This window comes from Sinocyclocheilus anshuiensis, unplaced genomic scaffold, assembly GCF_001515605.1.
Source record: "Sinocyclocheilus anshuiensis isolate Anshui unplaced genomic scaffold, SAMN03320099.WGS_v1.1 scaffold112, whole genome shotgun sequence".
NCBI lineage: Eukaryota > Metazoa > Chordata > Actinopteri > Cypriniformes > Cyprinidae > Sinocyclocheilus > Sinocyclocheilus anshuiensis.
In genome coordinates, this window is record NW_015557175.1 from 1115180 (window position 1) to 1142516 (window position 27337).

Genomic DNA, 27337 nt, shown 5'->3' on the forward strand with positions numbered 1-27337 from the left:
AAATTTTATTGCAACATATATATATATATATATATATATATATATATACTGTACATATGTCGTTTTTTGAGAGTGTGGGAAGCCCGACTTGATTCATTTTTGAGTTGCTTCATTGGAGTGAATTTGTACAGCATTATGGGAAATTTAGTTTTTTTTACCAAGAATTATGCTATTAAGATTGTTTTAAAAATAAGTTGAATTAATGCGAACAGATGGATTCAACAAAAGTATATAATATCGATTAACAACCTCGGAGCTCACAGTAGGTCTGTCTTTAAAGGTTTATCAGTTATTGTTAAAAATCAACTTCCCTATGGAGGAAATAGCTATGTTTCCATCCAAAGCTGCGAATTTAACTTATGCACAAAATCGGAATATCGCATAAAAAATGTGTGAATAAAGCACTGTTTCCATCCAGCGAAACAAAGAGAACAAAAGCGTCACTTCCTGAAAAAAAACAGGCACCAAATATCACAAAAAAAAGGTAATTTGCTGCAGTAGGAGAAGCCACTGTGGGTCTTGTTCCATATATAATAAATGACTTGTGCCTCAGAGTGCGCAGACAAAATGCAATAAACGCGGTCATTGTGCAAAGTCACGTGACATTTTTTGATGCACATCGAGTAATTTATTCAGTAAATGTGTTGCCATCATAGTTTATATGCATGTTCTCTTATTGGATAAAAAATTTATCCGACTCAGTTGAGCGCATAAGTCTTTTTATGCGCATTTTTAGAATTTATGCGCATCTTGGCATTTCCATTCAGCGTTTATTTTATGCAATATCCCAAAATGTGCATAAAAATAAGTGGATGGAAACAGCTAATGAATGGCATTTTTACTTCTGGAACATGATTGTTGCATTCTATTGTACATAAAACCCTTATTTAGAGATGGGTGTGTTTATGCAAATTAGTAATCAAGGGTATGCAGTCTTTCAACATTAGAAAGTTAAAATCCAATTAATGTGCATAGTTTTAAATCTGGCAGAATTTTTTCATGCAATTTTTAGTAAATGAGACCCAATGTTTAGTTTTGCCTTTTTTATGAAGACCTGTATATGGTGAAGCTAGTCAAAATGTGCATATATTTTCTCAATTGCTCTGAATCAGAAAGTCCCCGAAAAGTTTCATCTTTCCTCTATTGTGGAAATCTCCTTTATGAGATGGTCCCATGTGCATGCAATTGTGAAACATCCATGAATCCATTAATGGAACCAGCCATTTCCATTCTCAAAGCTTGGTTAAACTCACAAATGGCGTCTGCTGAGAAACTCGTATGTGAATTTTCCGTTTCTTTGCGATGCCTGGTGTGTGATTCTGAGTTTTGCTCCCTGTAAAGTTTCATGGTGGCTTGTATTCCATTTCATTGTTCCTTCACGAAGCAAATGCCCTTGATGCCACAGGTGATCTTTGTATCGAGTTTTATTGCGTTAGGCCACACAGCAACGGAATCTTGAGGAGGATATGGAAAATGTATATTTCCTGTTTACTTCCAGTCCTTGAAGTAATCCACTCAAATGTGCCACATTACACACAAGGTCGTGGAGGTGGGCGATCTGGAGGAGGAGCTCTTCCTGGAGGCGGGGCTTGAGGAGGCGGCGGCAGGGAGGCAGGAGGAGATGGTGGAAGAGAGGGCAGAGATGTGGGCAGAGAAAAGTAGAGAGTGTTAGGAGACGAGGACCAGACAGGGGGTGGAGAATAGGATGGAGGAGGAGTGATGGGTGGAGATGGGTTGATGGCGTGAGGTGGGGGCGTAGAAGGTGCCGAAGGAAAGCCGGGGGACAGGGAGACGGGTGGACTGCGTGGAGAAGGGGGCAGCTGGCCCTGAGGAGGGGGTGGGCTGAGGGTGCATGGAGGGGTGTAGATGGGTGAAGAATGGTGGTTGTAGGATGGATAGCGTGGAGGGGGACGAGACTTGATGCGAGTGAAGTTCATACAGCGACCCTGAGAGAGAAAGAGAAGACAGAACAAATTATTTAAAATGTAACATTTTCTAAAGAAAATGTGGTGTGGTGATTACCTGTTGTCAAGGTGTTGCCATGTGGCAACTGACATGTTTTGAGTTTTTTTTTTACCATGTTGCCATGAAATTGCTAGGGTGTTCTAGGTAGTTGTCAAGTCATTTCTATGCAGTGGATAACATGTTCGAAAGTTTTTAGCATGTTGGGTTCTGTGGGTGGCTGCCAAGGTGTTGTTATGCATGTTTTGAGTTTTTACCATGTTGCCATGAAGTTGCTAGGGATTTGGCATTGTTGCCAAGGTGTTGCTATGTTGTAGCTGTTGTTAGGCTGCTGTGGGGGGTTGTCAGGGTGTTGCTATACAGTGACTAACATGTTATGAGGGTTTTTAGCAGGTTGGTTGGTTGCCAAGGTGTTGCTATGTTGTGGCTAACTTGTTTTAGTTTTTTTTTACCATGTTACCATGAAGTTGATTTGTGATATGGGTGGCTGTCATGATGTTGCTATACGGTGGATAACATTGTTCTGAATAGTTTCTAGCATGTTGCCATGCAGTTGTTAGGCTGCTGTGGGTGGTTGCCAGGGTGTTTCTTTTTTCTTTTTTAGATGTATTTTTTTGGCAATTTTGCCTTTATTGTGAGAGAGAGGGGGACGGGACTGGGAAAGGACCGCGAGCCAGGACTCGAACTCGGGACACCCGAAGCGCAATGGCACTATATGTTGGTGCACTGCCCACGGACTATCGGCACTGGCCAAGGTGTTTCTATACAGTGATTAACATGTTCTGAGTGTTTTTTAGCATGTTGCCATGAAGTTGCTAGGGTGTTCTGGGTAGTTGTCAATGCGCTAGTGGTTGGCAGGGTGTTGCTAGGCAGCGTTATTGTGTTCTTCCGGAGTTTTAGCAGGCTGCTATGCGTTTGCTAAGGTGTTATAGCTAGTTCTTAGAGTGCAGCTATATATGCAGTCACTAACATGTTGCAGTTGCTAAGGTGTTCTGTGCTAAGACATTGCTATGTAGTTCATAACATGTTCCGAGTGATGTTTAGTTCCCATGTAATTATGTACAGTCCCATGTAGTTATCCCATGTAGTTATCCCATTTAGTTCCCACACGATATGTCATGTTCCCATATAGTTTCTAGGGTGCTCTGGGTGGTTGTCAGGGGTTGCTGTGAGGTTCTGAGTCTCTATGTCTTTGTTCACATTGCACACAAATTCAATTTCAGAGTCGTTTTTAAGGACTGACTGTCTGCGATGGCAACAATGTAAGCATCAGCACAATGCCAAGAGATTCTGTCCCAAAAAAGTCAAGTTTTTACTTGGATTTCAGATTGATTACAAAGAAAAAAAAGTGAATAAAATACGTCAACTATATTTTTGCTGGGAATTAGTAAATCGAGTTGATATTTAAAGGTGTAGTATGTCATACTGACAGCTAGTTGTTGACATGGGTACTAGAGTACAAATTCAAAATATTGGAGAGAGTTTTGCTTGTTTTTTTCCCATCATGTAGGTCAACGTGGCAGATGAGAAATGTGTGTTATGTTAATTGACTCCAGTTCTGATGAAGTGAATATGCCAGGAATATTAGTCTTAAATCTCCAAATGCATGTGGTTGGGAAATGGGCAGCAACCATGATGGACTTTACCGTCAATAAATAACATGACAAACATACACTCAGAGGCAGACTGCAGTGCTGAGAGGCGTGCTGGTCTTTCTGTCTGCTGTAGCTGTAGGAAGCTATAAATGCCAGACAAGTTTTAATGATACACAGAGGAAAGGCTAGTTGTTGGTAGTTTACTAGAAACACTTATGGAAAATTAGAGAACTCTGTCCCAATTTCCTGTCAACTAATGAAGAACTCCTTCGCTGGCCCCAGGAAAGACACACACACACACACACACACAGACACACACACACACACACACTGTAAGAGTTCATGCAGTTAAGAGCTTTTAATATGTATTGTAATTAAGAACATCAAAGGCTGAAAGGATTTGGTATGTATAGCTCTGTAAGACAACATAAGGTTACAGAGACCAACTACTCATAGAAAAACAAATGGAAGAAATCACAATAACGATATAAATGTGGAGGAACAGAAGACCTGGTTTATGATTTCGTTTGAGTTAAAAGAGCCAATCACATGATTTGGTTGCCTTGGAATGTGCATGAATAATAGTTGGTCCTGTCAGGAATCAGTGGCTAAATAATTTAGGCTAAATAACCTTCTTTTTTATGCATAACTGTGTTGCCATATTTTATTTGTAATTTGACATATTAATATATACTCTTGACAAAAAGTTACAGAGATGTCAGTGTTTCAGTAGATGAGGTGAATTTTCATTTTATGCCAACTTCAAAGGGACTTTGGAAGTTAAGATAACACTTTTAATCAAACCATTATTAACACAATATAATTGTACATAATTATAATAAATTGGCAACCTGTCAACTGTTAAAAATTGTTTTGTGTGTTGAATTACTGTCTGCAGAGAGACAGACAATTGAAATTTAAGATCAGTTTTTATCCGAATTTTGCATATTCTTTTGCTTTTTCAGTTCATTATGATTTTAATACATTTTAGTGTTTAATTTTAGGGACATTATTGATTACTTTTATATGATAAACAATTTTTTGTAGGGTGCACTATGAAATCTAGGGCTTGAAGCAAAACCAACTGAGAACCAGCCCTCTACTCCATCTCTTCCTTCATCTGGATTAGCTTTATGTCAGGGTTTTTTTCCCATTTAGTCTGTCTTCACCTATAAGCACAAATAAAGGGAATGTCAACTCATATACGTGGTTTATTTTACCTCATCTGGCATCCTGATATTTTAAATGACCATATAAATTAACACACTTTCTACATTATGAAAACTGGTCAAATTCAAAAGCTTCTCTCAAAAGGTAAAACAGCGAAATTCCTAATATTAATTCCAAATAATATCCATGTTTTTCTATTAAACCAACAACAAAAATTGTGTAAGTGCTTTTATTCAGCAAACACAATTACAAACAATAGTTGAGATCCACGTTTGGATTTAGTTCAACACGGACTGGCTGTATTACACTTTCATTTGAGCAGAATATCTCAATGGAAATCCCTAAACTCCAAATGTAGATGTTTGTCTATGTTTTTTAGTTTTTAGCTCATCAGCACTTCTTCTGCAGGGTAGAGGGAGCAAATACACGTTTGCCAGGTTGTAAAGATAAAAACACGTAAAACACAGGGCAGAAAATGTGTCCTTTTAAGGGAAAAGCTCTGATAGGGACTCTTGACATCTGGCAACCCCAAGCATTAGGTCTATTTTTTTCTCCTCTTTTTTTGCTGAAGAAAATATATAGAGATTTTGGATATAGAGAGTTTTATAGTCTAATCATGGGAAACACTGCACAGTATGGTGTATATATTTAGTCATAGTTTCATTTTGTCATATTTTTCCGAACACTGTTGCTTTGGTTGTGCCTTCATTTCAGAAGAATCTAGCAGACGCATGCAAACTTCTCTCTGTCTCCACACTGTCTCTCTCAGAAGTAGTCGGGACAGCAGCCAACTCTAGTTTCTTTTTAATTTTACAGTCGCCAGACCCTACAGTTTTAATAAGAACATGCCTCCAACTCATACCGCCTTCTGTAACTGCTTAAATCAAAATTCCTCTTCCTCTGTTAAATGTCTGGTCTTCATTCCCAGACTTTTGTCTTCTGCTCAGCTCAAACTGTCTTATTGTCACTTCAGAGTTCACAGAAAAATGACAAATCAAAAACCTAATTATACCTTCCTGTTGAAAAGGAAGTATTGATGCTATTTTATCAGTGCACATGTTAGACATATGTGCAGACAACAGGATAAGATTTATGCGCACTGCATCCACCATAATAATGCATCTTTGGCATATATACCACTCTGCATTAAAACAGGCTTAAGCCGGAATCAGTAACTTTCAGAGAAAAAATATTTCCATTATCTAAATAAAAAATGAAAACAGCAGTTTCAAAAAATTTTTTTTATTTTAATTCAAAAATAAAAAATATATAAAATTGAACATTTTATACATTTAAACATACACATCTCCTCTAAAATACACATAAAATATATATATATATATACACAAATTAACTATTACAATATAAACTAATACTGAAAATAAGTAAATTAAAGGGAAAAAAAAACATTTTTCAAGGGTGCGATATCCCTGACAGGGACATACTGATCTTAAATGTCAATGGTCTACAATGTAAATGGGCAGTTTAAATCTGGAAGTTATTATGCATCACTGTACAGCTCAGAAAAATATCATGTGCTTGTAATTAGCAACAGATCCATGCTGCTCAGTGATTTTATGTATATGTAACATCAACTTGACCACACTGACTAGTTGGACAAGCATTTGGCAGCAACTTGCATTAAAGCTAGTTAATTTCCCTTTTTGTTTTCTTTTTTGAAAACGAAAGATGTCTTGATCCACTCAAAGCTCAACAGACATTTACACAGTTGCTATGCAAACCAAAAGACACAACCACCGAACTCACGTCACGCTAAGAATCTGGGTCAGACCCACCAATGCTAGAAATTCCAATCGACTGACACACATTCACCAGAGTGCTGACTGTCTGTTTTTGGTAAGTGACTAAATTTACTGGGTAACACTTAAAGTTTCATTTGTTAACATTAGTTAACATGAACTAACAATTAAAAATACTTCTAACGAATTTATTAATCTTATTTAATGTTTATTTCAACGTTTATTAGTATTTATACATGCATGCAAATAAACGTCAGTATCAATTTAGTCCATGACTGATATTCTATGTCATTTTGGTCTTTGCTTCATGATGCATATAATTTGTTTTGGCTTCCTTAATGTTTGTCAAACAAATATTTTTGTCAGTAATTTTGTTAATGTAACATTGGATATGCATACAGTTTTCAGAGCAAACAGTCCACACATTGAGAGTGTTTTGGTAAAGTGAGAGAAGTGCATACTTCCTACATAAAAGATTACAATAGCTTTCAACAAAATGTTTGCAAAGCCCGTTGAACAGTTAACTCGGACTCCCTCTACATCCTGTGCCACATTATATAAGCCAAATATTTTAAAGCTGGCTTCAGATACTGGAATCTTCTGATGGGTTTGCCAGACAGCAACATCCCTATCCGGCAGCATAGCTGTCTGTGTTTGCTTAACGGCTCACAGCTGTTTCAGTGTAATGCTCCGCATATGCACTTTTATCATCACGTTAATTACCACCAACTGCACCAAAAGCACAAACCTAGAAAATATCATTTGCAAAGGAACTCTAACAACATTTTGGAATATTTTGACTTTTTTAGTGATTTGAGCTACATGATATATAGTTTTTGGACATGATTCCACGGGAACACCATGTGTTCTGGACACGCTAATATTACGAAAAATAGATATATTTTTTTAAATAATACTTTATAGTAGGAAAATTACTTTTGTTTTCACTTGCAAGAGTTAAAACCTCAAGGTTTATGTTGTCTGAAAACCGCAGTTTCTGTAAAACAGGTTTACAAACACGTCTCATTATAAATTTCGGTTTTTTTTTCTTCCGCCTTCTATCACTTGATTGAGTCTGGGTTTCTTGCCACTGTCGCCTTTTGGCTTGCTTAGTTGGGGTTTGAAAGAGACTTAATATTCAGTAATATCAACAAATTGACAAAACTCGAACTAATATTGACACTTTTGTCTGTAGAGCTGCTTTATAGCTGTAACTATAACACATTTTGCAACATCAGCGCCGCCATTGAACTAAATTGAATCAACATGAGCTATAATGACACTGCTGTCTTCAGTAGAGCTGCTTATAGCTGAACTGGTTTCATAACTGACGAACTTCAGACTGTAATTGATCTGAATTGAACCAACATATAATAATTGTAACGATCACCATCTGGAGTGCCCTTGATAACCACCAGAGGGCACTCCATTCCAGTCTACTGCCACTCTATCAAGGACTTCATTCCCCATAATCCTCTGCCCGGTCTCATCAGCACTAATTGTTTGCACCTGTGTCTCATTAGCCTTGTGAGCTCACCTGCATTTAGATCCTCTACCTTCGTGTCACCGTGCAGTTCGTGTCAATAATAATGACAGTGTTTTGAGCTGCTTTACAGCAGAATTTGGATATGGAAGTTTGCATCACTGATTGTGTTATTTTTCTGTTTAATACTGTGAAGCTGCTTTGAAACAAACTCTTGTGTATAGAAATAAAGGTGACTTGATTTGGCTTGACTTGACTGCCACTGTATTTGTTCATAAGGGCTGTGACCACACAGTCATCCAGGTCACTGAATGTCTTTCACTATTTATCTTGGAGCATCTGGCTGTGTTTTGAAGTTTCGGCATGCGTCCAAGTGGCTTCATGTGTTGCGGTGAAATGGTAATAACCTCATAGTGTGATGTCATCAGACTCTTTAACTGCTGAGGGTGTCGCCTTCCCGATGCTGTTAATTACTATACTATGTTTGGTTGTTCTCTTGTAAAGCAATTGTATCATCTTCCTGATATACAAATCTAGAATATATTGTTTTTGCCCATTGGTCTGCCTTCTTTGTTAAACCTTTTAGGCCCAGGTTTCCTTTAAGCTTCTTTCCTGAGTCTGTTTGCTTGTCAGTTGTGTTAAGTATCAATGTACATGTCATTCTATGATGCGAGTGCTATTTTTTTTACATCACTCAGCAAATATCTGATTCAACTCCATCTTACCTGCAGATAGATGGGGCTGCAGGATTGGTTGTGATGTTGTGCAATCTGTGAAGCTTCTCTTTAAGAGGAGTAGGTCCAAAGTTGAAGCCAAATGTGACTCACAGTTTGACCCTCCAAACGTACAGTGGAATTTGACATTTAGCACTACTAAGCGAGCTCCTTAGAGAAAATGAGGGTGTGGGTGTTGAGTTTTACAGTGAGCTTCAGTTATAAATGACACCACCCACTTCACATGGTGTTATGTCCAAACGGATCTGTTGACATTGGACCTTATCTATTTATTTTGGTAAAATAAAGCTGCACGTTTTGAAGTGGAGAAAATGACCACCTATCTTAGCTGCTCTTAGTACAAGCAGGAGAAATCAACTTATTGGCAGTGCACTGTAAGAACAAGATGCATCACATTGTACAATCTAGATTTGATGCAACTAGAGTTTCTAACTTTCTGAAGAAAATGTAAGTGATGCATGCATTTGCAAAAGTTGATGCTAGACTGTTGCTATGTGGTATTCTGGTGTTCTGAGTGTTTTTAAGCACTAAGGCTACTAAGATTTTTTTTTTAATGTTTATTAAAAAAAGTTTGTCCGCCAATGCTGCATTTATTTAAAGAGCAGGTCATATGATATTTTAAAGTGTCCTAATATTGTGTTGGAGTCCCCTACAACAGGTTTAAATGCATCTAAGGTCAGAAAACATTGTAATTTTTTCAGAATATACATTTAATATTAGAATCATTTTTCAATGATTTCGAAACGATTTGTTCGAAGCAGTTCTGAGTTTAAGGTCTGTAAACCCCTCCCTTCCATAAGCCTAATCTGCTCTGATTGGTCAGCTGGCTGCGTCTGTTGTGATTGGTCTTTCCATATACAATGCGTGTTGGAAACGAAACGCCCATTACCATAATTTTTTTTTGCTCCGGAGCATTACTTGTAAACAAAGATGCTATAAGTTTACAAAAATGGCATCGATATTACCTTATCAATACGAGCCCGAGACCGAGGATGATACCAATGCAGTCGCTCAACTGGAAACTCCATCGCAAGCACGACTTGATCAGGACGTTTCTCAGTGGTAAGTTGAAACTTTGTATGTGGTACTTTACGTGATGTCACAGCAGTTTTATTGCAGTCATTATTATTATTTACTTATTTGAGGTGCACGTGTGGGAACTGTGTTAGAATGCCCAGTGAGGCTGAAAACACAGCGTCTTCTCGACATGATGTAAATACACTAACTAGCGGAAGTGTTTTTGGGCAGGTCAGAGTGTTCGTATTTCGCGGGCAGGTCGGGGATTATGTAAATGTGTTACCTTGTGGTGTATATAGGTAACAGGCAGAAGATTCGAAAATATGACGACTCGTTAAGGCGGTTCAGAGTCGACTCTTTCTTTTGAGAGACAATATCTTTATTTATCATGCACTTTTTTAATTAACAACTTTGCAGACTGTTTACATTGAAGGATAGCTACGTTACTGCATGTAACTGCAAAAAAGATATTTTTCGAAGATCCATATGGCCTGCTCTTTAATCAAAAATACAGCAAACACAATAATATTCTGAAATATTTTTACAATTTCAAATAACTCTTTTCTATTTGAATATATTTTAAAATGTTATTTATTCCTGTGATGCAGAGCTGAATTTTCAGCATCATTACTCCAGTCTTCAGTGTCACATGATCATTCAGAAATCATTCTAATATGCTGATTTGCTGCTAAAAAATACTTGTTATTATCAGTGCTGTGCTTATTATTATTATCATTATTATTATTATAAACCAGAATAAATATATTTTGAATTGTTGTGACTTTTTTTGTGTCTTTATTCACATTTGATCAATTTAATATGCCCCTGCTGAATAATATAATTAATTTAAAAAATATATATTTTAAAGGTAGGTGGTAAGGCGTTTTTGGTATCAGTTACCAGTGTACTATTTTCTAAATTAGGCCTGACTATGTCCTGACTTTTCAGTAGATCTCCAACAGTTCAAACTAAATTTAATTGTATCACGTCTAGTCTGTGTGTGTTTTAGTTCTATTCCTGTGTTTTGCCCTCATGTCATTAGATTCCATGGTTTCTCAGGGGGTGTTTACATGACACAGTTTTCAACTAAAAACTGAAATCTTTTTATGTCTTTTGGCTGTTTGTTTACACAACAACAGCATTTTGGGGTCCTGAAAACTTTTGAAAACGATACCGTTATTATCTCTGCGTAAACTACAAAAACGCAAATTTGTGAAAATGGTGATGTCATGCGTATGCATACTATGTATTCAGTCTATAGGAATGTGTGCAGGCACATTTCTTTACAAAGTGACATCGCCAACTACTGGCCTGGCATACATAATGCAGCGTTTTTAGCTTTTTTTGCGGATCCGTATAAACGGGGATCACTTTGAGTTCAACTGTCGTCTGTACGTCAAACTTTTCAAAAAAGCAAAGAAAAAAACTTTCCCCTTTTTAGAATAACGTTGTTGTGTAAATTTACCCTCTGTATGTCCTCATTTGGTTTCCATAGGTACGGATTATGCTCACCTGTGTCTTGTTTGGTTTCTCGTTTTCGTGTATTTATACCCCCTGTTTGGCTTAATTCATTGTCTGTTCTTGGCAAGTATTATGTTGGTTTGTGTATTTCTAGTTTTCTTGTTCTCTTGTATATTATTTGGTCTTGTAAATAAATTACATTTGCTGCTAATAGATCCTCGCCTCAACTCTTCCTTGCTGATCCTGCAACCAACCCTGACAAATAGACCATGAAAAGCATTCAGTACTTAAATGAGCCCTTTCTCTCAGTGGATGTGACCTGCCATCAACTTTATAGTCAAATCATCATTTGCATAAGTAAGAAATAACATGCGAGTTCACCCTAAAGAACTTTGTATTTCATTTCATGCAAATGTCATTGCCATTTGGGATATTTGATATGCATTTCCTCAGTTTATTTGCTTAGTCCAGGAGACCCAGCATGCAACAGGTGGGCTTTTACACTTGGTCTGTTGTTGTTCTCCATTCAGGCAAGGATAAAAGAGTTTTAAAAAAGAAGCAGCGAGTGAAAGCAAATACATGCTATAGAGAGGAGGCCAAGTCTAACTGCAGCATTTGTCATTAATGTTCATGATAGGTTTTTGGCAATGTTGATTTTGTTTGAGTAAACATTACTAAATATGCACAAATATAGTTAATTCAAATATTATCATCATTTATTGAACCCTAATGCTGTTACAGACCGTATGATATTATTTCTATGTGGAACACAAAATATTTTTTCCTCATACATATAGCTCCAGAAATGAAAAAAAATAACCTCTTTAAAACTGAACTGAACAAAGGTCTTGGTTGTCTATATCTATTCTGTGTAAAGCTCCATCAGTGTGAGGCTGGATTTCATTTCCTATCAAGCTGTGGAATAGTGCTATATTCGTCTTTTAATTTCTGGTTTTCATCACTTCAGTAAAGCCAAGTCATATTGAATTAACTGACAGTTATAATAGTGATTTAGCAGATTGCTCTGTTGAGCTGTGAAAATGGATCAAGAAGAGTAAGTTAAGATCTTTTATAAGCTTTAGAGTCCTTGTGCTGGTGAACATTTCAAAGACATGGCCATCTTTAAAAGTGGAAATGAATACCACTGCAAGCTATAAGCTACTCATATAGTGTATAGAGTACTGTATGTCCGTATATCCAAATCCTCATATCCCAACTGTTTTTCCTTCATAGTGATTAAACCTCACATCATTCTACGCATGTCTGTTCATATGTTTCCACACTCAAAAACAAATTGGTGCAGACAAAAATTACTCTACTGTCAATGAATAGAACGAATTTCATCTGCAAGTCCACTGATTTTCAGTATCAAACAGGGTCTGTGAGGAATCTTATCAAAGCTTATTTTCACAATTGCTATTTTAATTTTTTATTTCTGTAGCAGAAACAAAGACTTTTTATTCTTGCAATTTATCTTTCACAATTCAGAATTGTCTTTTTTAACTTTTCACAATTTATGAATTGTCTGAAAAGTCGCAAATTTACTTTTTTTATTAAATAAATAAAAATAAGCTTCAAAAGAAAAAAAATGGAATAACATGCTATGCAATAATTATTGCTAAGTTGCTATGCATTTTTTTTTTAACTTTTATCTTGACAAAAAATCCACAAAACTCAACAGAAGTCATCCTTTCTGTAGAAAACAAACCAATAGTGCATTTGGCAAATATATATATATATATATATATATATATATATAATACATTTTTATTTATTTATTTATTTATTTTTATTATTTATTTATTGTTTGTTTGTTTGTTAAAAGTTGCATACAGTGCATTCAAGTCTTACATGTTATCTTGAATGCACTACTGTATATGCATGTTATTATTATTATTATATTTTTTTATAATTTAGTTATACATATAAATAATGCATTTTTTATACATCAAGACTAAAGAGTCTTACCTTGTCTCCAGGTTGTGGTCGCATGATGGACACTCTGTCATACCCTTTCTTCAGAAGTACCCACAATGCATCCAGTTTTCCCTGCGCATCAGCACAAACAAACAAACACCAAAAACACAAAAATTAAGATGAAAAAAAAGCAAGCATATGTGTTTGTCTATTAATAAAATCTGTTCCTGGAGGGCTACTGTCCTGCAGAGTTTAGCTCCAACCCTAATTAAACACACCTGAATCAGCTAATCAAGCTCTTCAGACTCACAAGAAACTTCCAAGCAAGTGTGTCGGAGCTAAAATCTGCAGGACATTGGCCCTCCAGAAGCGGGATTGGACAACTCTGGTATAAACTGTCTGTTTTCTGTATGATTCAAGTCTTCATGGGTTTGTGACTGAACTTGTTCCTCACATTGTTCAGTCACTAAACTCTGAGAAATAGATTATATTAACAAAGAGATTTCCTGAACTCAACACCCCACATGTGGCCTCTCTGGCTCACTATATGAGACGGATAAATCTCAAAGCCACAGTTTAGAATGAATCAATGCTTTGCTATCTGCTCCACGGTTATGAATATACAATAGAATTCTGATGTCCCTCAGCCTCGATCCAACTTCCTAATAAAGACAACCGACCCTCATTGCACAAGAGCTGCTGCTGTCTGCTGTCAAGAAGAGGTGGAATAGAGAACATGAACGGGTGAAAGAAAGAACAGAAGGGGATTTTGGAAGATTTAAATGTAAAGTTGGATTACAAAAAGTGGCACATACTGGTTACATTGCCTCTCTCCCAAAAAAATAAATAAAAAATACCGGGGAGACACATTAGATACAGAGATGAACAAATAAAGGAAAGAAATAAATATCCAAAGTAAAGATACACAGACTAAAAGAACGAACTACGGGGGAAAAAAGTTTTGGCAATGCTCTGAGCTCTTGGACAGTGAGATCTATTAAAGTGAGCTAGTGGAGAGAGGTGAAATGAGGGAAACCTGGTTTTGAGTGTAGCAAAGTGCTGACTCCACAGGCACAGTTTCTCGGAGGTCACCACAGTTTCTGGTCTATATTACGAATCCCCAAGCTGATTGATTATAAGCACTGACATCTTAAGCCATGTTTTTACGCATTAATTCAGCAGGAGAACTGCATGGTGGGGGGCTGCTCATGTTTAACTGTCAACAGAATTAGTGTCATCTTTAGTCTTAGCTGCATCACAATTCAGAGGCTGCATCCTTCAAAGGTGAAATTCCAAGACTGAATGCCTCACAGCAGCACGACTAATGCTGGGTTCAGACTACACAATATTTTTGTCGGTCACGATAGTCACTGTGTCAGATTACACGATTTTGACTCCTAAAATCTTTTCGTGTCGTGGACAAGAAACATGTCAGACTACACGTTGCTTCCCGACCATTCACCGCGTGCCGTCTTTAACGATGCGTGTGATGTCATCGAGAAGGCGGAACTAGCGAATGACTTCCGAAAACAAGAGTGTAAACATTGCTGAAGCGCTTCATGAAACCAGTGTATGAAAGAGCTTCTGTGCTGCTATTGGTCAACGTCACCAATGTGACAGAACTCGTCGTGGACGACGGAAAAAAAATTAAACATGCTAGTCTTTCTGGCGTGATGTCGTGAAGCATCGCAGACGTGGAATCGGTTGTCGTCCACTATGACACACTACACGTGCTGAAACGATGGAATCTTGCGTCCCGATGCTCATTGTCGTTTACGAATCCCCACGACACCCTACGTCAAGCAAATCGTGGCAAAATCGGGCTAAAATCGTGTAGTCTGAACCGGGCATAAGGCTGTCCCAATGTGAAGGCTCCTTCATTTTTATTCTGTTTTATTTTTGAGAGGGCATGCTGATTACACTTTTAACTCTAAGTATTGGGTTTCAGCTTATTTGAATATCTAATTTGGAAAATATAAAATATCAAATATAATAAAAAAAAAAAAAATCCAGTACAAACATTACTGCCACTCATCAACGGCAGCTGTCACAGTTGCTAGGCGGCAACGTCTGGCCTTCAAAGTCTGTGCCCTTCTAAAGAAGCAGCCCCTGAATTGGAACTCAGATTTAGTGTTCTACTCAATGGAACACAAATTAAATATTTTACATTTTAAATATTTGAATTTATATATTCATGTATTTATTATGTGTTATTTATTATGTTATTTATTATGTATCGTTTGTCTGTCCAGTGTCAAAATATCTTATTTGTTGTTTTACAAACCGTTACCCCTAACATAGAAAACTGTAGAAAACCTATAAAATACTGTTGAAAGAATATAGCGCCCCTTGTGGCAAAGTTAAGACTTGCACACTTAGTTAATATGAATTGCATTTTAACACAGAATGCATGCAAAATTCAAACATGCATAGCTAGATGTATCTGCAGTACATATTACATAGTCTTATTTTGTGCTCAGAAACTTGGCCCTAATTAACAACAGTGTGAGCTACAGGTGGATACAAAGAGCAGCCAATCATAACAAAGCTCCTTCACATATAGACAACATTACTACTGACTTTTTATCAACAACTGCATTTAAGGTTAAAATTCATGTGAATGTTTAGAAAAAAATGTCCAAAATTTCTTGAAAGTGTTTTTGGTTTGGTTTTTTGGTATTTCTTGAATGGTTTTTATCACCATTCACCTTCACTAATTCATTTTGCAGTGTGACAAATGTTTTTTTAAAGGTACGAATATTCCAATTAATATGATCTTATAAAAAGCAGCATGCATAATAATTACAAAATAGTTGTATAATTTTGAGTAGTTTTCTTTAGTAGCTTAGCACGTCACACCACACAATAAGTCAACTTCTCATACATTTTTCCTATCAGCTATCCAAATTTCATCAGCATTTGCCATTTCTCAACAAGATACTGGACACAAAATACTTTTGAGTTTTTTTGAGTTTGGGGACCAGTTCTCACTAACTATTAACTACAACTTTGCCTCAATAAACTCTTAATTCACTGCCTATTAATAGATATTAAGGTAGTTGTTAAGTTTAGGTATGTGGTAAAATTACGGGCTCTAAAATGTGGTCATGCAGAATAAGGCATTAATATCTGCTGTATAAGTACTAATAAACAGCCAATATGCTAGTAATATGCATGCTAATAAGCAACTAGTTAAAAGTGAGAACTGGTCCCTAAACTAAAGTGTTACTCTTTTGAGTTTTAGTTAGCATGTGTACCCTGAGAGTACTCTATTGTTTTTCTCACCTTAATGGGCGAGTACCATTTACGAGGGCCTGGAGGCTTCCGCATGCCATTATTTAGGATGCGAGCAGGAGGAGCTTCAAACTCTTGCTCAGGCATCTTTACCCTCGCGTTCTTCGCCTTTTCCAGTTTAGCACCCTCCTCGGTCGAACCTCTCTCACCCCAGCGAACCTGAAATGAAGGAGATGGCGATGATCATGTTATCCAGCATGACTTGACAATGATCCAAAGAGCTTCAATGGAGGAAAGAACATTTGACCTTCTGTATAAAAGAGTGCACATGAATTTTACTCCAAAATATTTCTTCATTTTTACATCATAACCTTTCTGTTATTAGCATTTCAGAATCCTTTCCAGGTACAAATGGAAAAACAAACTCAAACGATTTTCAAGGTGAACTCAGTAGTATAAAAACTGTGAATAATGGCAAAAAAATATGTGTATTTCATGATGTTTTCTCAAACAGAGATATTTATGGACAGGTATTTTCTGTGACAATCAAATTGCAAACTCTGCACTGCTGGTAATTGAGGCAGAATGTTTGACAGAAGGAAGGATTCCAAGCAGCAGATGAGCTGTATAATGCACGCACACTTGTTTTCCTCTATTGTAAACACTGTCTTGCTGTGATTGTAAACTCTGGTACTTTACTGGCAGCCGTTTGATGAAACACGCCAAAGGTTGTTTGCTAAAGGTTGTCTCCCAGCCTAGTCAAGCTGGTCTTCAGGCGCTTTAGCTGGTCAGCGAGCTCTAGTGTCCAAAATCATTTTAAACCCTAGACCTTCTAAGACCAACAGACCACCTTATGCTGGCTTAAACCATTTCTTTCCTTGTTTTTGTCATGGCATTTTTTTTTGATGAGGCCTTGTGTTTGCATAGCAGATTGTTTATTTCAAGCATACTTTTGCGAATCAATGCATTTGACAAACATTTTACTTTCCCTTCAGTGTTTCCTGTTTTTCTTCACAGTTGTGGCATTTTCATCGCTGACTTCAATTATGATGTGCTGAAGTCTCTTGGCATGCAATGTAAACAACAGTGGTTTCATTCCAAGTAGGGGCAAACTGTCAACTGGAGATTTACTTACAGAATCCATCACCCTTAAGAAAGACAGTTAACCCCGTGTTCCTCCAGAGATACAGCCCTCTTCCTCTGGATGAAAAACATCTGTTAAGAGACTGAGCGTGTGCTAATTAAGTGGCTGGTGCCCTCCAGCGAGTGATAAAACTGTTGTTTACCTCCATTCTTTTAATGCCGCCAACTCCTCTTCCTCCATAGTAGGACGCGTCGACTGTGGGCCACTTCTTCTTCGGAGTTCCATCCTCTTCATCATCCTTATAGAGCAAACAAAGAGACAATGAAATTGTGACTGAAATAGAGCCCAATGGTTCTTAACTGTTGGACCACAAAACTACACAACATTCTGAAAAATAATGTTTCTTTATTGGCATTGATGTTTCCATGAAGAACCTAACATCCATTCCACAAAAGGTTCTTTATAGTGGATAAAGGTTCTTAGATTTTTCAAATGTTCTTCACACTAAGAAAAAAATGGTTCTTTTAAGAACTGATCACTGAAAGGTTTTTTGGGGAACCGAATATGGTTCGTCTATGGCGTCGCTGTGAAAACCCCTTATGGAGCCTTTATTTTTAAGTGTGAAGCTAAAACAAAATGCGGCCCAGACCATATTAAGCAGATGTTACGGATTTTGCACTATGTTGGCTTGCCAAATGTCCAATGTAAAATCTGTCTCTATGTTGAGAACTGATATACACATTTTCTTGAATGAAACAATAACACTTATTGTAAAGATTTTTTGTTTGTTCCAAGAACATATTTTTGGGGTCTTATTCAAATGGTGGAGCATTTTCCTAAATGAGGTGTGACTCACTCCTTTAAAACATGACTTTTTCATTTATTGCCTCTCAGAAAGGCATGAGCCATGCTTACGCCCTCCCAATAGCTCTTCCTGATCCAATAAAATAAGTCCAAAGAGGCTCACTCAAGTTATGACTTTATTTTTCCAGCTCTGAGGAAATTTAACCCTGTTTAACAATCAGTCCTCGAGATTTAAACAGACATCTTTTTACCAATGCGTCCATACTTAATCAAAAAGTTTTAACAGCCATCCCCATGCTTCAAATTTCAATTTGACCACCCAATTGATTCCCCATCACATATTTTATATCCTGAAACTTTAGCGTAACTTAAAGAAACCTTTAGGGAAATTTCCCCAACCCACAGCCATTCCACGTATGACATTCCTATGGACTTACAAAAGTGACATCACTGATGAAAGATTTATAAAAATATGCTATCATATTACAGGTCTTTAATAAGGCCAGACTGAACTAATTAATTTTAGCGCAGCAGAGCCAGAGTGGTTAAACAACAGCCTACAAAGATCTGGAGAGTTTTATGGAATCCAAAGACTCTCCCAAAGTTCCTGTTAAATAGTTGAAACATTCTGACCAAATCAGAATAACATCATTACAAAATAACATCCAGATCTTAATAAACTTTTTTTCCACCCCCATGTTTGGACAATGAGATCTCAGGGATTGTTTCAATAAACAAGGATTAAGTCTAATCCAAGATCAACAAGAGTTAAAGAAGAAAATCACCATAAATGCTGCAGGGTAAGCTGGTGAACTCTTGTAGTTTCCATAGTAAAATACCAACACGTTTTCAGATATACGGTGCAGTCATACGGTTATTATCACAAAATAAACCCCTTTAGGGTGATACAAAACCCCTCTGCATAAGGTCACAGTCATGTCTGGGTTTATTTAAGCGATAATGACCAGTTGACTACACTGTAAAAAAAAATAAGTTGATTCAACTTAAAATAATTTGTAACCTGGCTGCCTTAAAATGTTGTGTTCAATAAGCTAAAAAACATTTGTTGTTTACACATATATTGGAGTTCCTTAAACCTAGAATTAATAGTTGGGGTAACAAAGGTGAAGTGGAGTTAAGTCTCAAATCCTTTTTTACAGTGTACATTATCCCACATATTACGGCTGCATACCAGGATATTTATTATCTTACTTACAGATTACCTTAAATCTTTCGCCAATAAAAACAGTCCATTGTAATGTAGGAAACTTCCTACAGAAACCAGACGAACACTGGCACATTTTCTCAGTAATAATTTATGTATTATTAGTAATCTGCAATCCAATTACTTGTCTTCCATTAAGTTCTCTCTTATCTGTCTCTTTGTGTCTCTGGATGCATTCACACCATGTCAGAATTACCGTAATTTTGAGATTTCGGCTAATAAAAAGCTTTCATGTCCTTGCAGAACTTGTGACTAATCTTGTAAACTTCTACTGCCTGACCACTGCGTCCTGCGGAAACACTCAAACTGCAAGCGGCTCCAGCAGTAACATGTAAAATTAATCTTACAATAATAAAAATATTACAACACATTCAATACAGTTTAATGTGGCTAGCACAGAGTTGGAACTACTGCCTGAAGTCCAGCTTAATAAGCCAAGTAAACTTGAAATGTTCATTAATGATACATTTGCATGATGACTGTTACTTTTAACGTTTTTTTTTTTTAAATCTATTGATTACTCATATTACACAGATTTATTTAGCCATTATTAGTGTTGTCATAGAAATGGATCATTCTGAGTCGGAGGATGTAAACAGCTCCAAGTAGAATTGTCGTCTAGTAATCATGACATGGCATGAACGCAGCATTTTACTGGGCTCTTGTGTGCGGAATTATCATTTTCTTGCTTTAACTGGGAACTTCTGATCTTCTAGCCATCTACAAGATGTATGCAATTCTGCAATTGACCAATCAGACTCCAGTTTTCCAGAAAGCCACGATAAAGTGTAGTATAACAACATTAGGATTTCACAGTTCGCATCACTCCACTTGTCCGTGCTCATTGCTTTTCAGACCAGAATATGTGAGCAGCGGAGCGAAGCTTTGAACGGAAATGGGAAATCTCTTGTGCTCCACTCCACTGATATGCTGTTCCAGACCAGCTTTCAGTCTGTGTGCTGCTTTGTGACAAGCAAAGCTTGATGCTTCAGCTTCTTTTGACAATATTTTTGTTGGTGAGTATGAAACAAATGAACACACTGGCCAGTTTTTGTCTGAAATGTATTGTGCCTATGGCCAGATCACAGTATGACAACACAAATGCAAGTGCAATACTACTTAATTAGACATTGTACAGATCATTTAAAAAAAAAAAAAAAAGTACTTACCGAACTATCTTCCACTATTGGTGGTGGAGGTTCATGGATAATCTGCAGAGAGAGAGAGAGAGAGAGAGATAAACAACCTCATATGAGCCCACTCATGCTGGCATGTCAGACCACATGATCTCCAAAGTTAAAAAACAGTTTTTTTTTCTTCCACTGACTTGTCGAAGGACCCAAGCAATGTTTTCAGTGTGTGCCAGAAAATCAGGTTACACAAAAACACATGGCTAAGGAATTGCACCCCTCCCCTCCTGTTTTCAGTGTGTTTACAAGCAAGTTTAAATGACCTAAATATCTGGAAGCCAGATCTAAAAGCCAAAATGCAGGGCTCAACGTTAAGCTTTTCCAGGTATGTGTCTTTCAGAGAAGTAAAACTGATTATTTACTTGTCCAGAAGTCACTTGTATACTACAACATTTTAGCAATGCAGTACATTACAGTTATTAGCAAAATAGCACAGGACATCAGGAATACATAATTGCTGTTTTGTAGCTCAAATCAATGTTCCGTCACTGATCATTATAATTTATAATGATAAATATTATTATAATAATTATAATAATAAACAAAAATAATAACTGAATGTATTCTTTTAATTCAACAATGTACTGCTATACTTATTTATTTATTAATACATCATATAATCTCACAAATTCTAACTGAATTCTTCACAAATTCTATCCTTAGACCTCAAGGAGCAGCTGTTTGTAAATTATGATCAAATAACTGGTTACATTATGACTTTTCTTTTTATCCTTTTGATAAACTCTGTGTAGTATGACAGGTTAGCAGGCTAACTAGTTGGTGGTTTGCTAAGCTAACAGCTAATTAGAAAACTGAAACCATTTAGAGCTTTGGTTATATGATGGCACGTAATATATAATTTAAAGGACATTAAGAAACATAATTTGATGAAGGCAGTAATTGTGTCACTGTTCAAACTGCTAAAGTATTAAAAAGGAAATCCACTATTCACCCACATGCAAAACAATTGTGAAAGAGCACATATTGTGATTGTTTTGAAACTCATTTGGAATTCTGGGAATCATGTGAAAAACATTGTAAGGACAGAGACATTAAAAATGCCAGAGTGTAGTTGTAATTCCAGTTTTTTTGCTTTCTAATTGGACTGAAGGGGAAATTATTTGATTAGTTGAGTGTTTTCATAAACAGTTTCTTCGGTCTCTTGCTGTGTTCTAGTCATGATGGAATGATTGTATTTAGTGAAAGCATCTAAACAACACCATAAAGTCACAATTACCAGTGAGAAACATTTTTATGCTCTTGCTTTCCGAGTTGTTAACTATAGAATTAATGGATGAAGCAAATTGTTATTGAACATGCAATTGTGAATGTTGATGGTACCATTTAGTTTGTACACATTTGGTGTTCTGTTGATGAAGATCAGGGACAAGCTGATTTAAAAAAATGCTCATTTAGCTGGTTTATATAAGTATAAAACAAACGACTAATGCATGTCAGTTGCTCTTCATTTTGTTGCACTAATGCTAAAATCGTCCTGTATGGTTGAGGAATGAAAAAAAAAAAGGCTAAATTGGCCAACGCATCGAATTTATTCCAAGCAAAATCACTTTACTACACATCATGTTGTAATTAAGATTTCCAAATTTATAGGCAGAGACTGCCAGAAAGGTTTTTTAAACACAGAATTAGCATATAGCCAGTTCTTCATATACTGGCTATCCTACAGTAAAAACAGCTTCATTCATTATAGGGGGAGCGTTCCAGTTTTGTCATGTCACAGTGCTGCAAATATGGCTCTGTACCTGCAGTAAAACGTTAGCATTACGCTACTTGGCAATCAATAGTTCTTAATGAAGTTGAGAATGGGCACACAATGGGCACACAAAGGTCAAATCACAATTTCATTTTCCATGGTAACACAGGATAACTTTCCCAAACAGAGCCGTGCCCCTGTGAAGTTCCCGGGGAGATTTCAAGTGGCAGACAGAATTACCTTGCATAAACAGAGAAGTCTTTTTCAGTTTTGTAAAAATATTCATTTCATAAGGCATTTTGCCTAGCTGGTTTGAACTTGACCAACACACATGGTATTTAAAGTTGAAACGACCCTGTGTTAATAAATAAAGCCAAGCTATTTGAACATAGCAATAAGCTAATGCTAATTCAGTCTGTCGGCCAACAGCTGGTCTCTATGGAAAATGATCATGGCTGAGCGGGATTTTAGCCGGTTTAGCTGGTTCAACCTTCCATGAACTTCAGCTCAACACTCCTCTAACATGGAAATTGCTAATTTCTTCTCTTTTCCTGTTGTGCCTTTCCAGACAATTCCCAGACAAATCTAGTTTTTCTGATATTTCTCAGCTGAACCTCGCTGACAGTTTGAATTGTTATAGGTTCTTCAGAAATCAAGAGAAAGGCCAGGCTTGGGTCTCAAGCAGTGTAAGCCGACACAATGTCCTGTGGTAAATGTTTACTCTGGTAAACAAACTCAGTCCTGAGTTACTCTGGTTTCAAACTCAGCCCTGCAGAGTTTAAATGTGACGCTGCTCTAACCAGTGTTCATTTTGACAGGCATTTTTGATTTAGTCTTTGTCTTTATCTTGAGATGAAAATGCTTAATAGTCTTAGTCACATTTTAGTCAGTTGTGTCTTTCATAGTTTTAGTCTCGTTTTAGTTGACGATTTATTTTGGTAGCTATTTTATATGTAGTCTTCAAACAAAAATAATTCTTCTCTCTTTAGACCAAATCAATTAAGCTTATGAGAAATTTGAATCAAGGATTGAATTTGGAAAAACTTGAATAAATGATGACAATTTTCATTTTTGGGTGAACTATCCCTTTAACAGTAGTGAAAAGGGAGCAACATATAAAAATTATTGTTCATATATAATATATCATTTATAACTTTTGAAAAAGCAGAAGACAAATACGAAAGAGGTACAAATTAAACTCATTTTTCAGATACAGTAGGGTTACTTAACATATATTTAACAACTTTTGTTGGTTAACATTAATGACACAGATAGGTACTTAATTAGGAATGCTGTCCCTTTAAGACGGAAGGCATGCATGTAATACTGACACGTTCAGTTTTCACCCACCTGTTTACGTTCACTTAATCCATAACCGACTGTATTTACGTGAGATACTCTACACGATAGACATTTGGACTGCTGCGTGTGTATTTGAGCACTGAGAACTGATCGTGCGCTGTATATGAGAACTGAAGAAGTGGAGCGTGCGCGAAAGAGAGCACTTCTATCAGCGCGATTCTGCCTATCCTGCCTTCACTAACTTTAAGTTAATCGACAACGAATTTTGACTCCCGGGAAAAATGGGACGTCTGGTCACCTTATTCCCTACCCCTTCGGGTGCTGAGGCAATTGTTTCAGATCGCTAGTTCGCATTTTGGTAGCCTATCCATCAACTGCGGCTGCCATACTGAGACTAGATATGCAAACGCACCTTATCCGATTGCAATCCAATGACAGGGACGCGCATTTTGAAGGACAAGACAGTAGCCTATAGGATGTATTTTGAATGTCCGGTATTCCTCAAATAACATTATAGTCCCGTCGCGTCTTGTTAACGAAGACGCGCCATAAATTTTGTCATAGTTTTTATCATCAGTTATTAGTTTTAGCTCATCAACGCCTCGTCTTAGTCACAGAACAAAAATGTTTGTTAACGAATATTTTTCGTCGTCATCTTCATTGACGAAATTAACACTGGCTCCAACGTACCTGCCTTTCACCTGCCACCTGCCAGAATTAGTTTTCAGGTAATTCTGGAGGCCTTGATTAACTGACTGGGGCCAAATTAGGGTAGCAGCTAAACTCTGCAGGATAGTGGCCCTCAAGGAGCAGGATTTGACAACCCTGATCTATAGAATAAGTCTTTCACTGCTGGGAATGACCGGGGATGTCTGATGCCTTCCTGCAGACTTGTGTGGAAGTTTCAGGTGATCCCATGACCTCGATTTTGTGGTTCAGGTGCGTTTTTTTGGGGTTGGAGCTAAACTCTAGAAGGTGGCCCTCCAGGAGCAGGATTTGACACCTCAGGCCAAGACCATAACAGGTTCTGCTGTTAATTATCTTAAATAACCTATCAAAACCATCTTATTGACCAGTATGAGCTATGTTTTGGGAACGTTCATGTTGGTTTTGGGGTTTTGGCTGGTCACCATCATGTTTACATTGGACAACCTAGTCTACCTGGAACAATGACCATCTAACCAGCTTGTGCTAGTGTAACAGAGACCAACAAGTAAAAGCTGTTTAGCACCTTTGTTAGTGTGCTCGCCTCCACAATACGCCCCTTCACGGTCAGCGAAGACCTTGGCGAGATGAGCCCTCGAGAAGATGGAGTTTGGGTTCCTTTCCACTGTTGCCTTTGGCTTGCTTAGTTGGGGTTTGAAAGTCACTAAATATTCAATAATATCATCAATTTGGCACTGATATTATCAGATGAGTTTGCATAATAGGACTAGGTCTTTAGCACTATTTAGCCGCACCATAGAACATTTTCTCCTTCGCTGTGAGCAGAACAAAGCAAGACGCAGCAATTGTTACGCTCTGCTTTTGGTTCAGCAAGAATCCAGGATCATGGCCTAATCCCATGTCCATGGTTCTTGCCTCCATACCCAATAATCAGTCATGAATTTACAATTGCTTTATGCGTGACTGGGGAACAATAAGAAAAAGGACTAGTATGGTAAGATGGATAAATGAAGACGGTACAACTCTTCACTGCAGTCATTGGGTTGGGATCCTAGATGTTTTGATGTTATACTGTACATGATGTGTACTTATCTTTCATGGATGTGGCCAGTGAGACACCTTATCTGATGTCCATCAGATCCCAGTTTCTGTGCGAACTTTAGCATGGGTGAAAGATGCCTTTTGTTGAGGTGATGTTGCCAATGACCTTTGTATGGTGTTTCCACCAATGCAAAACATCATCAGTTGTTTAGCCCAGCCTCATTGGGTGTTTCGGCCCTTTATCACAAGACACCCTAAGCCGAGGCAGGCCCACCACAGGCTGATCAGACTCGGGTGTGTGTCACTTTGTTACATGGTCATTTGGCAGCCCAGACTGTGTCCATCCGCTTCAACCACAGCCAGTGGCTGCTTCTTTCGGCAACAGTGGCGAATTCCCTGACTATCCTCCGCTGGACCTGTCCTCTGATACTCAACTCCTTCAGCAGCCTTATAGTGGAACTAGCCACAAAGCCCCTGCAACCCACTTCCACCGGGTATACTTTCACTGTCCAGCCCCGCTCCTCTGCCTCAGCAGCCAAGTTGGCATATCGCAGCTTCTTCCTTTCAAAGGCCTTGTTAATGGCCTCTTCCCAAGGGACTGTCAGTTCGATTATTATAACGATCCGGCTGGAGTTGGACCAGAGAACCAGGTCTGGGCGCAGATTGGTGACTGCAATTTCAAATGGGAAAGTGAGAACAAGTACAAAACTTGAACTAAATTGAGCTAAATAATGACACTATTGCCTTCTGCTTTAGAGTTGAATCTAATTTATACATTATTTGCAACACTGACACTGTTATTGAACTGAACTGAATCAACATTGAACTGACTAAAGATGAATAATGAAACTGCTGTCGTCAGAAGAGCTACTTAACGCTGAATTGAGCTTGAGTTTTAGGGTGTAACGAAGGCCAGCTGGTAAGAGCTATGCTGGTAAATTTCACTCACCTGGCCTTAAGAGTTGTGCTAGTTACTGACTGCACCTAACTCCCATGCTGGTTGACGCTGCTTCGAATCCCACTTAGAGTGGTGCAGTAGGACCAGTTACTCAAGTAAAAGAGCAGCATTGCCCAGTGTTGTAATCGGGACAAGCTCATTCGTGTCAGCCAAGACAAAGGCCAGATGAGGTTCGAGTTTGTTTGAGTCAAGACTGAGACCAGAAGAGGGTCAAGTCCAAGTCAATATCAAGTCCATATGCTCCCATGTCCATGATCAGTCCAAGTCCAAGACTAGATTTTCTTCATCTTGAGATTGAGTCCTTTTTTGAGTGCTACAACACTGTAATTCAATAGCACCTACACGAGTGAACTCTCATGATAACACATACTAATCATTAGTAAGTGTATATGTAGAGGTCTACATGTCTTGGACTGGTCTGACTAAATAAGAAAAAACAAATCTAAACCTAGTCAACCTTACTAATCATTTGTTGAATATATAGCCACAAAAACTACCATCTTGACCAGGGGTAGGCAAGTTCGGTCTTAGAGATCCGCTGTCCTGCAGAGTTTAGTTGCAACCCTATTCAAACACACCTGAACAAGCTAATCAATATCTTCAGGATTACTAAGGCTAAAGGCAGGTGAGTTTTTTCAGAGTTGGAACTGAACTCTGCAGGACAGCGCCTCTCTAGGTCCGAACTTGCCTACCCCTGATCTTGACCAATCCCTTTTTCAAACAATGCTGTTTTCCCCCTCTGATCATCTCAAAGTGCTTATACTCAAACTTTCTTTGTGTAAAAGAAGGTTCCACATCTGCACCTCTGCTGGAAAAGCAATGAGGAAACTCACTTTTGACCTCGACAGTTCAAAGGTGATGTCAAATCCAAGAGGTGTTGAACCAATTTGTCCACGAATCCCAGGTGGCCTTGACTTTGTGTGAGTCTAATATATTCAGTCGGGGCTTAACAAGTCATTACAGGACAAACAGGACATGAAAGCTATCCCAACACAACCTGTAAAGACTGCCTGGTCACAA

At 37.7% G+C, this 27337-nt stretch overlaps 1 protein-coding gene across 1 annotated transcript in view; it reads right to left on the reverse strand.

Moving 5' to 3' along the window:
* Window positions 1-816: 816 nt before the first annotated feature.
* Window positions 817-27337, reverse strand: part of antxr1a (ANTXR cell adhesion molecule 1a) — a 56931-nt gene continuing 30410 nt past the window's right edge. The window contains exons 14-18 of the mRNA XM_016473750.1: window positions 20616-20657; window positions 17620-17715; window positions 16385-16552; window positions 13151-13231; window positions 817-1946 (exon numbers count right to left, since the gene is read on the reverse strand). Of these exons, the coding sequence (XP_016329236.1) occupies window positions 1530-1946; window positions 13151-13231; window positions 16385-16552; window positions 17620-17715; window positions 20616-20657 (804 nt within the window). The 3' untranslated portion in view covers window positions 817-1529. The remainder of the gene's footprint in view (window positions 1947-13150; window positions 13232-16384; window positions 16553-17619; window positions 17716-20615; window positions 20658-27337) is intronic.